The following is a 12,595-nucleotide window of genomic DNA, read 5'->3' as shown; positions in this document are numbered from 1 at the left end:
CCCCCCAATAATCTCGACTTCGGTTGACGATTTTGCCCACAATTCCAGTCATTTTGCAACAATTCCGGTTGACCATTTGCCTTCACACTGATTTGACTCCGATTGCAACGACTCCGGTTGTAGCCCGGGACCGGAGATACAATCAAGTTGCGATTTCGGTGATGATCAGTCGCCGGCGAGAGAGACAGAAGCAAATCGAATACGTACCCGATTCTACTGGCGGTCGTCGATTCCTTCAGAAGGTCCAACCCGGCCTCGCCGAGCTTCTCAGCGACGAGGACCATCGGCTTGGTGTCGAGCCTGGCCGCGAAGAGCACGACGACGAGTTTCGGCGCTGTGATGGTGAGAGCGGCGTCGTGGGCGACCAGCTGGAGGGATGGAGGGAGGGAGAGAGAGATTCGACGTCGTCTGGAGAGAGAGAGAGATAGAGAAATCGGTGAGGGGGGAGAGGAGAGAGAAATCGGTGAGGGGGAGAGAGAGAGAGAGATTGATCAGGGCAAAACAGTCCAAAAATATGAAGAAAACAGGTCCAACTCTTAGAGTTTTGGGTAAGTGGGGTTTAAAAATAAAAATTGTTGTGTAAGTGGGCAATCTCTTAGAGTGTTTGGGTAAATGGGGTTAATTAACCCCAAAATTGGGTAAATGATCATTTCCCCTATTATTAATGATAGGGCCCAAGGAACAGAGGCACTAGACTTAGTAAAGTAAAAGGGGTGCATCTCTCTAAAACAGAAACTGAATAGGAGACTCAGATCTAGGCCTTTTGTACAGGTGATCCCAACATATGACAGACGGGGCAGCAATGGGAGGCAAGCTTATACCATTACGCTCAAGAGCAGAATCTTAGCTTGAGCCTACCTTTCCACACCTCCGTTACTCTTTAGGAGGCATCCGTCCCAGATAAACTACCCTATTTTTTATTATAAATACAAAACTTTTATTTTATATGAAAGATTCTATATATGTCCAATCTCTAGTGGTTGGTTCCACAGCATGCTCCTCGCTGCCCTATGGGGGGGCAAGACTCTCTTTCTCAAAGGCTTTGTTCATGCGAACCCCAAAGAGTCACTTGTTTTCCACTATCTCTCATCTGCTATCCAATAAAATGGATTTCTCACGAACCCTATTTGGTTAAGTCCTGCCTCCTACTAGCATCACAGTCCACCAAACTGCCACTAGCCTTAGAAGTCTTAGTCACACCCAAAGAACTAGCTAGATTGCATGGTTTTTTCTTGCAGAGATTTCCAAAGTTTCACAATGTCTGGTAAAGCATTCTGATCCACTTTATGAACTGTATCTGAATTAACCTCTCCAAAGATCTGCAGGAGGCTTCTCTCCACACATGGGTCCTTCTCCCCGCTTTGCCATCAGTATCGCTAGTCTCTTTGTTGAGTGGGATGATCGCAAAGTGAGGACGGGAAGAATGCCCTTTGAGTTAGTCAATGAGAATTGATGAGAAGGAGCGACAATCATTATGAGTAATGGGCAAGGTTTCAAATTTCTCTGAAACTGCCGAAATTTCCGTAATTTTGAAGTACCGAAACGAAATCTATATGCTATATCATTTCCGTCAGGAGTTTTCCGAAATTTTCTGAAAATTTTCGTATATTTCTGCAAAATTCTTAATTTCTGAAATATCTACACATAAAAAATATATTTAAAAATTTACACCGAAATTTTGTCCAAAATTTCTCTTAAATTTCTGTGAAATTTGTATATCACCAACAATAATTTTTTTACTTCATACTTTCATGAAGAAATATGAAATTTTGATTTTTTTTTTTTTTTTTTTGCAATCAAGTTGAATACAAAACGTCCAAAAAATAAATAAATTGAATACAACAAAAAACCTTTTTGCTTTTATCTACTACAAAGTTGAATGCTCCAACAACAACATAATTCCTTTTTTTGCTTCGTCTCAAATGTCGTATGCTTCATAAAATGAAACACCATATTGAGTAATTACACAATATCCGATATATGGATTGCATGTGGAAAGAGATCAACATACATACAATACCTATGTGATGAAGTACCAAAATCATTTCCAAAATTCATGTATTTGGGAACAGTTCAACCAGCTAGATCGAACCACATTGTAGTAGCTTTTATATTCTTTTTGTTGTACTTATTCATTTTCATTTATGGGGTTTTGGTATTATGTCATACTCCTGTTTAATGTAGATGTAACAGCAACTAACCAACACTTATCTATATCATTTATCTCCAACCAAATTTGGAGAAAATTGGAGTACTCACCTTTCAGCACAGTTGAGAATAATGAAAGAACTTGAAATGCTTGTGAAGACTATAAAGCCTCTAGGCTGCATTTATAAGAGCCAAAACGGTCCCCCACTTGCTGAGGAAGGTATACAGAAAAAAATGGTGGAACGAGAGTGTGTTAAGAAGCTTAATTGTAAAAATAAAAATTGTATTATTGCCAAGTGTCTCGATCAGCATTTTCTGACCAAGAATTAATCAATATCTTGTGGAGGATTTGTTCTACAATTGCCCAGTCATTTACGTCCAAATTAAGATGGTGGACTATTGTGTGCGAATTTTCTTTCGATGGACTTCCTTAAAAATAATAGGCTACACTCATTTTCTTTGAATAGTCTACAGATTAAGATATTTGAATACATTACTGATGATTTTTTCGATTATATACATGATATAGTTTTTCGATTAGATACATGATATAGTTGATTAAAACCATAGTTAGTAATAAACAGGACGTTTATAGTATGCGAAAAATACTTACTTGTATTATTCAGATATTTTATCAAATAGTTCGTTGAATTACTCAATTTTATAAAAAAAAAAAACGTAAAAATAACATGTTTTATTCGCGTATAATATGAAAAATTATTAACTATGATTAAAACATCATACTCCATTTTAATGTAGACGTAACAGCAACAAACCAACACTCATCTATATTATATTTAAGAGAACCCATTTTGACTAGTTGATTAAAACGTCATACTCCTTTTTAATGTAGACATAACAACAACCAACCTAGTGAACCAACCAATACTTATCTATATCTCTATATTATATTTAAGAGAACCCACTTTGATTGTGAAAAGACAGTAAAAGTATTAGATCTTATGTTAATTTTTAATAATTGAGTGGCAGTATGGTAAATAGTAAAATAAAATATTAAATAAAAAAGAAAATAAATAATTTTTTGAACAATTAAGTTAGATCCTGAGACTTAAAGAAAAATCAAGTCGAAATTTGGGAGCAGTATTGAATGATACTAAATGGAAGCAGTTCAACCAGCTAGATCGAACCACATTGTAGTAGTTTTGATATTCTTTTTGTTGTACTTGTTCATTTTCATTTACGAAGTTTTGGTATTACGTCCCCCCCCCCGGGAGCTTCGTCCCGTTTTCTAATTGTTAGTGAAAAAGGGGGGTGATGACCAAGCCTCCTATTGGATTCCAACCATAAAAAAAAAATTAAAAATAAATAAATAAATAAAAAAGTAAATCACATTCACATTATCAATATACAGCACATTTATTTTTTTTTGAAACGGGGTTTGGAACCCAGCCTAACTGGGAGGCTCAGCCCCACGCCCGAAAATATTATTAATAGAATAAGAAGGATGATTGTACAGCGAGGGGGACATATTACCTACACCTCGAGTACTAGTACAAGAATCCTCAAAGAGAGCATCCCGGATAATCACAGGAGTCTCATCTAACCAGTAATCATTTAAGTAATCAACACTAGCAAGGTGTGCCAATCTATGGGCCACACCGTTTGCTTCACGATAGACAGAGTATAGATTAATAGAAGAAATTGCATGCAGATATGCTTTGCAATCCTCAACAATACAACCAACTTCAGAGTAGTCCTCCGTGTCACTTTTGAGTGCAGCAATCACCAAAGAGCAGTCAGTTTCAATATCAACATTGACTAATCCTTGATGAATGATGAGTAAAAGTCCTGCTCTCATGGCTTCCAACTCCATCTGAAAGGCGGATCTACCATGGGGAAAGGGACGTGCAATTGCAGCGAGACATACACCATCTTCATTCCTGATGAGAGCCCCAATACCCCCTTGACCAGTAGCGCTGTGAAATGCGCCATCAATATTAAGTTTCAGCCTACCTCGAGGTGGCAGCTGCCACTTAGTTTTATGCCTTGATTTCTTCTTTGGTGACCCCGGATGGGCCGCATGGTAGTCCTCAAGGAGCTTGGTAGCCCAGGTAGCAGTATTCACGGGACAAAAGGAGGTCCCCTTCCAAGTAACATTGTTGTGTTCCACCCATATTGCCCAAACAAGCATGAAGAAGAGCTCTAGCTTGTGATTGGGCAGCAAATCATAAACATGCAGAAGCCATGCATGAACATTAGATGAAGGGTGGTTACGTACCTCAAGTTGCAGCGGGCCCCATAGCCAATACTCCTCAATTCTCCTGCAATTTTTTTAGAACATGCAGTGCATCCTCTTCATAATTGTTGCAAAATACACATCTAGTATCCAGCTGCACACATTTTCGAGCCAAATTGACTCTTGTAGGCAGTATATTTCTATGCACCCTCCACATAAAGGATCGGACTTTTGGGGGAACATGAGTCTTCCACAATCTAGTCCAATGAGAATCAGCCAACCTAAGTGAACTCCCAGATGAAGAGGCGCGGCTAGTGGCATTTTCAGGGCTATCACAGCACCACAGAATTGACAAGATTCTTATACAGCACATTTATAATTACACATAGATAGAAACACTAGTTTAGCAACATACTACAATACTAGTAATTACTCGTCCATATTAACAGGCACTATGCCAAAAAGTCCTTCAGACGACATAAGAATTGTTTTATGTCGTCTGAGTTTTTCAGACGACATAATTTTTTTTTCTGTTGTCTGAATATAGACTAAAACCATACTCGTTCAATTTGAAAAAATGGTCACCATTCAGACAACACATATTTGTTGTTGTAGAAGATGGTGATTTCCTATCTCAAATTTGGAGGGATATCTAAAAATTGATTTGGTACTTTTCCCTCTCAAATAGCCAAGCCCTAGTTGACTAGAAAATATTGTGACATTCAGACAACATTTAAATGTTGTTCGAGTGTGGAGCTTCTTTTAAAATTTTCTAATTATTTTGACCTATGCTTATAGAGATCGACCTCGACCCTTCACTCATTTTCTCACTCGGGCTCTCTCAGCTCGACCTAGAAACCGCGAGGAAAACTCAAACACCAGCCCTCTCTCCTTCTCACTCAGCTCTCTCAGATCTCGATTCTCACTTTCTCGATTCTTTGTTGGCTAAGATTGAACTTCTTCATCATATTTCTATCAAATCTGGCCACTTCAGTAGAAGATCTACCAACTCTCTTCTCCTTCTCTCTCGCTCCCTTGTCTTTCCAAACCCTACTCTCTCTCTCTCCCTCGCCCTCTCTCTGTGTCTCCGTCTCTCTCTGAAATTGACGGAGATGAAGTCTATCTGCGCCACAATTTCTTACGGGAGACGATGGAGCCGCTCCAGTCGCCAAACCCTAGTCCGGCAAGCCTCCGTGAAAGCATAAAGCCTCCAAGGAGAACGAGTCTCCGCCTTCAGATCTCCTCTATACGGCCTTGGATTCGAAGCCTTCGCCAGCGGCCAAGTTGAATAGTCTGTTGCCGCCACGGCCTTGAGATGCTTCCTGAGAACTCCGTCCATGGAGCCTTTGATTCCGGCGTCCAGGTACTGCTCTAATCTTGAGACTGCAAATTTGAGAAATATGTTTTTTTTTCATGAAATCTTGTGGTTTTTGCTTGTGTTTGGGACTTTTGTTAATGTTGATTTGGTTAGGGAAGTCCTCGATTCACCATCGATCTCTGAAGTTTGTATGTTTGTTAATCTGTTCTGAGTATCGTAATCGGTTACGATAATGCTGATTGTGGTTACGTGATTGATTTTTTGATGTAAGATTTTGTTTTTGTTGTGTTTGGGTGGTGGTTTTAGATTGCTAGGTGGAGGAATGCGCACCTGGAGAAGTACCCTGATGCGAAAATAATTCCCCTTAGAATTGGTGACACGGAATTCCAGAATATATAACCTCTGCAATGGCAAAGGTATTTCTCGGCTCTCATGGTTAATGTGCTCTGTTACTGCCTAGCATGAATATGGTTTGTTTCGATTTTGAATGTGTGTGGTATGGTAGCCTTGAATTAACGTAAGCGACTATATTCAAAGGCAAAGTCGGTTGTTTTGTGTTTATTGCATGTACAAGAGTGAAAGCTTACTTGTCTGGAATTTGTAACATTATAAAATATGATTTGGCTAATGAAGCAACCAAATATAACCCCAAATTAGAAAGTTCCTCTTTAGCAGTCGTTGATTTTACTATGTTTGCCACACATCTATTACCATTTTTCTGCAACACTTGCATGCTTATTGAGACTGCTTTATAAACTTGAACCCCAAGTTGATAGTAATGTGGAAATCACTAAATCATAACAAACATGGGTTGCCTTAGATTTGCCTATAGTTCAGAAGAGATTATTCTGCATGTATATGTTTCTTACTCATTTTGGTCATCATCCAGAAATATATGGTACATTCTATCCCATTTTCCTTTCTTAAGAACTTACTTTGTATATGTTTCTTACTGACATCTTGAACTTGTAGTAGGTATTCTTCAAAAATATCTTTTGAGTTCTCTGTATGATTCTTGCTTGCTAGAAGCTGTCGGCTCATCAGAGAAATTAATTAATTTTTTGTTCTTATCTTTCTTAAATTTATATTACATTGGTTTGTCTTCTATTAACCTTTTTTCTGGGGGCATTATGTATATTCGTAGTTTTGCTTAAACCATTGATGCATCTGAAACATATGCGGTTTTAGTTCAGTGGATCATAAATCCTGTATAAATCTTAGCGTTTAAATACTATGGACAGGTGGGTACCAAATTTAATAAGATTTCAAGTGGCAGTAATTGCTTTTCTTTAGTTGAAGCAAAGTCCAAAACCATTTTCTTACTTGGAATTGTGACTTAAATGGGGGAAATATATTGATCTACTACCTTTGTTCTAAACTGGTTTGGATGAACTATGTTCAGGAAAACACCTGAAAGGAGAGAGATCAAAGAGCAAAACTTTTATCAGATGAAGTCTGTGTTCTCCCTTCTTTCATGGGCTGGTTCCTTCTTGCCTGTCTTGGCTGCAAAAATGAGTTCAGTAGCAGCGATCTTGAAGTTTGTGAGTTTTTTTTTTCCTCTTTTAGCTTTGGATTTTATTGGATCTTGGAGCTGAATGATTATCTTGGTTGCATTTTGGTGTTGATAATCTAATTGGTTAAATTTGTGTCTGTTAGATAAGAATGCTTTGCAATTTGATGGGATATTGATTAATCTAGAGTTTTCTATTGCAATATGGTTTAGATTGGATATCTCTTGATTCTCTCCATCATGGTTTCATAGAAGCCATGCCTTTCCTTCTTGAAAAAAATTCATTTCAGCTTCCAATTTCAGTTATTCAAATCTTAGGATATTAGGTAAAACTACATATGTGCTTTCTCTAAACTTGCTCATTTATAACTTGGTCATAGAAGCTTAAGTGTTCTCTGTTGTTTATTTCTAGAGGAAATGAGATCCGGAAAGACTCCAAGCTGCTTTCTTGCCTCATTTTGATGATGTTATATAAAAAATAACAAACATGTGGGTAGGTAACAATCATTACTCTTCTCTCCCAGAGTAAAACTAAATAGATCATGTACTTTTCTCTCCCAAATATCTTACCTTAGCTCTAGGTTTAATTCTGCATTTTATATCCCTCTGTACATATTGTTTCTGATCACAGTAAGATCTAATATTGCATAGTCTTGTCAAAATTAGATTGCTGGTCTGAAATCAGTTATGATTATGTAGGTTTGCTTGATACTTTTATGTGATCTTTATGGTACTCTTACAATTACACAAGCTGTTATTTTCTGCAACACAAAAAAGGTAAAGGTATATGCTTCTATTGTTGTTTTGTTCTGATCTGAATTGAATTGTTCCTTGTCGGTTGTTTGGTTATGGTCTATTAGTCAGTAGAACAGTAATGTGGAAATATGCTCATCTTCAGAGTCATGCTTATACCATGGACACCATTGCTGTTGTTGTTCATTTCTAGTACTGTTTTTTTTTTTCCTTTCATTTTTGTTACTGTTGGAAAATGTATTCCTTTTTCCTGCTCATATTGTCTTGTGGTTTTTGACATTTTATTTGATTATTGTATATTTAGTTACCTCGCCTTGTTTTCACCTATAACATTATTCTTCTGCAGATACATGTTTAAGTGTCTTTCAAGCTCCACTTGATCCAAGCATTGCCTTGGGAGGATTCTCCGGAAACTACTACTATGAGGTAATTCTATGATATCTGTCTGTATGCTAATTCTATGATGATCTTCAAATTTCAGGCTTCTGCATTCATAGTCACCTACTCAATTAATAATGCAGTTGATAATGTAGGAAATGAGAATGGGAATGCACTGGCTTGGGAGAAGGCTTTTATTCAGTTAGCAAAGGTTTAAACACTGTGCAATGCACATCCTGCATTGCAGTGTTGCTGTTTCCTGTGGGCATTTCAGATTTTATGCAAATATGGAGCAAATATATCGATTTTCGTAAACTTTTATGCTAATGATACTTGATATTGAGATCTGGAGCAAATATGTTTATAGGAAAAACTGCTGGTGCTGTCTTGGAACTGAGTCTCTCATTTTCAGCCGAAAGCTCAATTGAGGAAGAGTTAAAAAGAGAAAGTACTGCTGATGTTACAACCATAATAGTAAGTCCCAGACTTCGATGTTTTTACATTACTCAAGCAATATGCAAGAGATAAATGTCTTCATGATATCTTGACCATACTGCAAACTTTACTATACTTGACCTTATACTGAAATAGGCATTTTAATTCTTCTTGTCCTATATCATATCAGGTAACCTATCTGGTAATGTTCCTTTATATATCTCTGACATTAGGAGATGCAACTCAAATATCTTCTTTTTACCTCCCGTCTAAGGTACGATCTTAACCTTCACTTAAGTATCTTCTATTCCTTATATAGATCAATTCCCTTGCTGATGTCACAAATGATTCTTTTCTGGGCTGAACCACGAACATGATGAAGTGTGGTTTTTACTCATCCATCATTTCTCATGATTTATTATTACAATCTCGTTCCTCTGGTCCTTCTTAAAGGTGAAGCCAAAGCAATGTTTTCAAGGTACGAAGGGTTTCTTGGAGCATTGGGTGCATTCATGAGCTATGAAAAGCATGGCTTTGATAACTTGATGGTCTATCAGTTAGTGCAACAATCCCCAATCGGTGGATTCCATGGAGGAGATAAAGCTCATGGTCCTGCAAACTTGGAATTGAATGATAACCCAAGCATAAATTGCAGTATATACTTGTCTTAGAATTTGCATTAGCTTTTCCTCCAGGCTCGACACAATGCTTAGAGGCAATTCTATACTATATATGAGCACATCAACCTAGAAAATCTAGATTTTGTACTGTATTTTGGAGATAGCAACTATGTAACTGTGTCCTTATTCAATAAAGTGAATTACTTATTGTTTATGTGTCATTATTTCACAAATATTTGTCGTGTTAACAATCTCAAACGACAGTAAATTGTTGTTGTTATGAAACTACCATAACAGAAAGAATATGATATCTATTGTCTTAACCATTTATCAACATCACATAAGTACATTTTCAAAACCTTTCAAACAACACTTAATTGTCATCTGAACGTACCCTAGAACGACACATAATTGTGGTCTGAAAAACTTTACGACCATAGATAAATGTTGTTTAAAGTCAATTTACACAACATTCAATTGTTGTTGTATGGCAGAAGACACTACATATGAGCCTTCATATTTCTTACTTAAGGGCATTCACACAACACAAATCTGTCTTGCAAATATGCTTTACACAATAGAATTTACATAAGACTGTGGTTGTTTTGTTTTTCATACAACACAAAACTGTTGTGTTACAGCTTTTAAAGATACAGATTACATTGGTCCCGAAATGTAAAACTCATCAGACAACACAAGACTTTTATTTGTTTATGTCGTCTGATTTTTCAGACGACAGAAGTGTTCTGTCGTCTGATACCCCCAAGACACGACACCGTACTAGACGACATATTTTGGTTCATTCAGACGACAGAACAGTTCTGTCGTCTGAAGGCCTTTTTGGCATAGTGAGGGTTTTGGCATTTCCGGTCTCCGGAGAGACGAGGCTTTCTTAAATTGAGAATCATTATTGTATTATGGCTTCAGTTTGCTCCACCGATCCAGATCATGGACAAAGTGCTCCCAAAGAAAAGCAAATGCACTGAACCAAAATTCCCACCACCCAAAAGCAAATTGTTTGTTGAACCCACATTGCTATAATTTGTATAGTTTTGTTGATCTGGCAGCTTCAACACTTTATCCCTATTTCCATGTTTCAGTGTAAGATTGACAGTGTGGGACATTATAGTGGAGTACTTAATCTGTTGCATGTACTAGATTTGCTTCTAAGTTTGGTGTTGACAACCCAAAATCACAGATTTACTGGATTTGTGCTCAATCACATGGCTGCCAGAGCTCAGAGAGAGAGAGAGCTTTGGCAGATCACAGTCGCAGCTTGCATTAACATTCTGCTTATAAATAGCTGATCGAAGTCTCTGGATCATCACACATCTGCATATTCTCTAGCTTCCTCTTGCTCCCTCTGTTTATATTTCCTCACATAGTCTAGTTCATTCATGAAGAAGAAGAAGAAGAAGAAGAAATGGGCTTTTGTAGCAACTTCATTATTTCAACAGGTATGGTTATGCTTATTAGTTGGATCGTTTCCAGCCTGATGTGCAAGTCTAGATTTGGGAATTTAGCTCAGAAGTTTTGAATTAATTGTTTAGAAGTACTGGATCAGTGCATTAATCGAAGTTTATTTGTCGAACAAATAGCCCTTGTCCTTTTTAATGATGGATTTAAGCCTTTAAATAGAGGCTTGGTTTCACATGCTGTTTCAAGTTGCTACTGCAGCCAACTGGACACACTAACCAAGTCAGCACTCACAGAGGCTAGATAATCAACAGTAAGAATCACAGCACCACAGAATTGACAAGATTCTTATAACCCTAGATGACAATACCACAAGATAGAAATCAGAAAGCATTCATGGGGCGTTTTCTTATGAAGTCAAGAAAAAACAGAAGACAGAAGAGAGCTGCAGGTACAGCTTAATGGATTGCATGAATTGCTTCAAGTGTTTAAATTAAAAAGTAGCAAATAATATTATATAGTATTGGGAAGCTCGCAACAAACCTGTTATTAAGCGTCTAAAGTTGGGTCTCTACATCATATATGGATACAAGATTATCATCTGCAGCAAGAATCCTTCCAAGACAAGGTTGAAACCTCATCTGTACGTGTTGCACCACCCTGATAAAATAGAGAGTATTATTGAAGCTGACTAAACAAAGTACCAAAGTATGTTAAATCCTTATATAGTGGAGATAAATTAATACCTTGTGTTATACCTTGAAAAATCCAGTATAACTACCATTCCAACTGTTGTTATCACAAGAGCACAGAAGATCCTCTTTAGTAGGGGTGAAGTCAAGTGTCTTAACAGTTGTAGAATGCCCCATAAAAGAACGAAGTGAATAGCCAGTCTGCACAGTTTAATAAGCATTCAATACAGTAGATTAAATACAAATGGAGGTTCAGCATCATCATGTGATAAGAATGATTCAACATTACCCTCTGAAGATCCATCATCCACAAAACCAATGATAAGAATGATTCGACATTTGATAACTAAGGGACATAGGAAATAAAACTAACCTTCTTTGTTACTCCACAGAGCAGCAGCATAGCTGTTGAGGGGACTCTCTGGGTTTGGCTCTGCATGCACGAAGGAATAGTCAGGCAAGAATGTAGATGTTTACAAGAAAGTTCATGCAAGGAAGAGAAAGCTGACATCTAGACTTTGAATGGGCAGAAGAATAGTCCTGCAATCATAAGTGGAAGACCACTTGTCCTATGGAATTAAAAGCAAGAACAACTTCAGCTTGAGAATGTACAAAAATGAAGGAAAAAACACAATGTCAATATCATCCACCAAACTGCTCATTTTGGGACAGGGATTCACGTAGATGCAGTGCCCTTGGGATAAGGACACTGACCCTACAGTAGGGTCCCTGTTTAAAGGGCATTGACATTTGATCAAATTTCCTGGGTCATAATAGCATCAATTTCATATACTTTTCTAGGCAAGCTTATCTGAACAAACATTTAGATTTCTCCAACTAACACTACTTTCCATTCAGCATTTTAATATTCCTAAGACCGCAGTATAGTGAACCAACTCCTTAATACTAGAGACACTGACCATCATATGGTCAACCAACACTTAACCATATTAGAAGCACAGGGAGGGTGGATTTTCACACCATCCTCCTGGAGTTTAGTAGCACAAAGACTGGAACCAGTTTAACAAAAAAGACAGATCACTACTAGAATAAGTTAATCACACGACAGTCATCACACAACACATGAGTTTTTGCTGTTGTCTGAGTTAATCAGACGACAGATTTTTT

The 12,595-nt window shown here is 37.5% G+C and overlaps 1 protein-coding gene across 1 annotated transcript; it reads right to left on the bottom strand.

Annotated features, from left to right (window-relative positions):
• Positions 1–2,163: 2,163 nt before the first annotated feature.
• On the bottom strand, positions 2,164–4,718 carry LOC133727783 (uncharacterized). The gene is made up of 3 exons (XM_062155187.1): positions 4,627–4,718; positions 3,643–4,430; positions 2,164–2,171 (listed from the first exon to the last, which is right to left on the bottom strand). The coding sequence occupies exons 1-3, from the start codon at positions 4,716–4,718 to the stop codon at positions 2,164–2,166; spliced, it is 888 nt and encodes a 295-aa protein (XP_062011171.1).
• Positions 4,719–12,595: the final 7,877 nt, after the last annotated feature.

The sequence above is a fragment of the Rosa rugosa genome, chromosome 1, assembly GCF_958449725.1.
Source record: "Rosa rugosa chromosome 1, drRosRugo1.1, whole genome shotgun sequence".
NCBI lineage: Eukaryota > Viridiplantae > Streptophyta > Magnoliopsida > Rosales > Rosaceae > Rosa > Rosa rugosa.
This window is presented reverse-complemented; position numbering and strand designations above follow the sequence as displayed.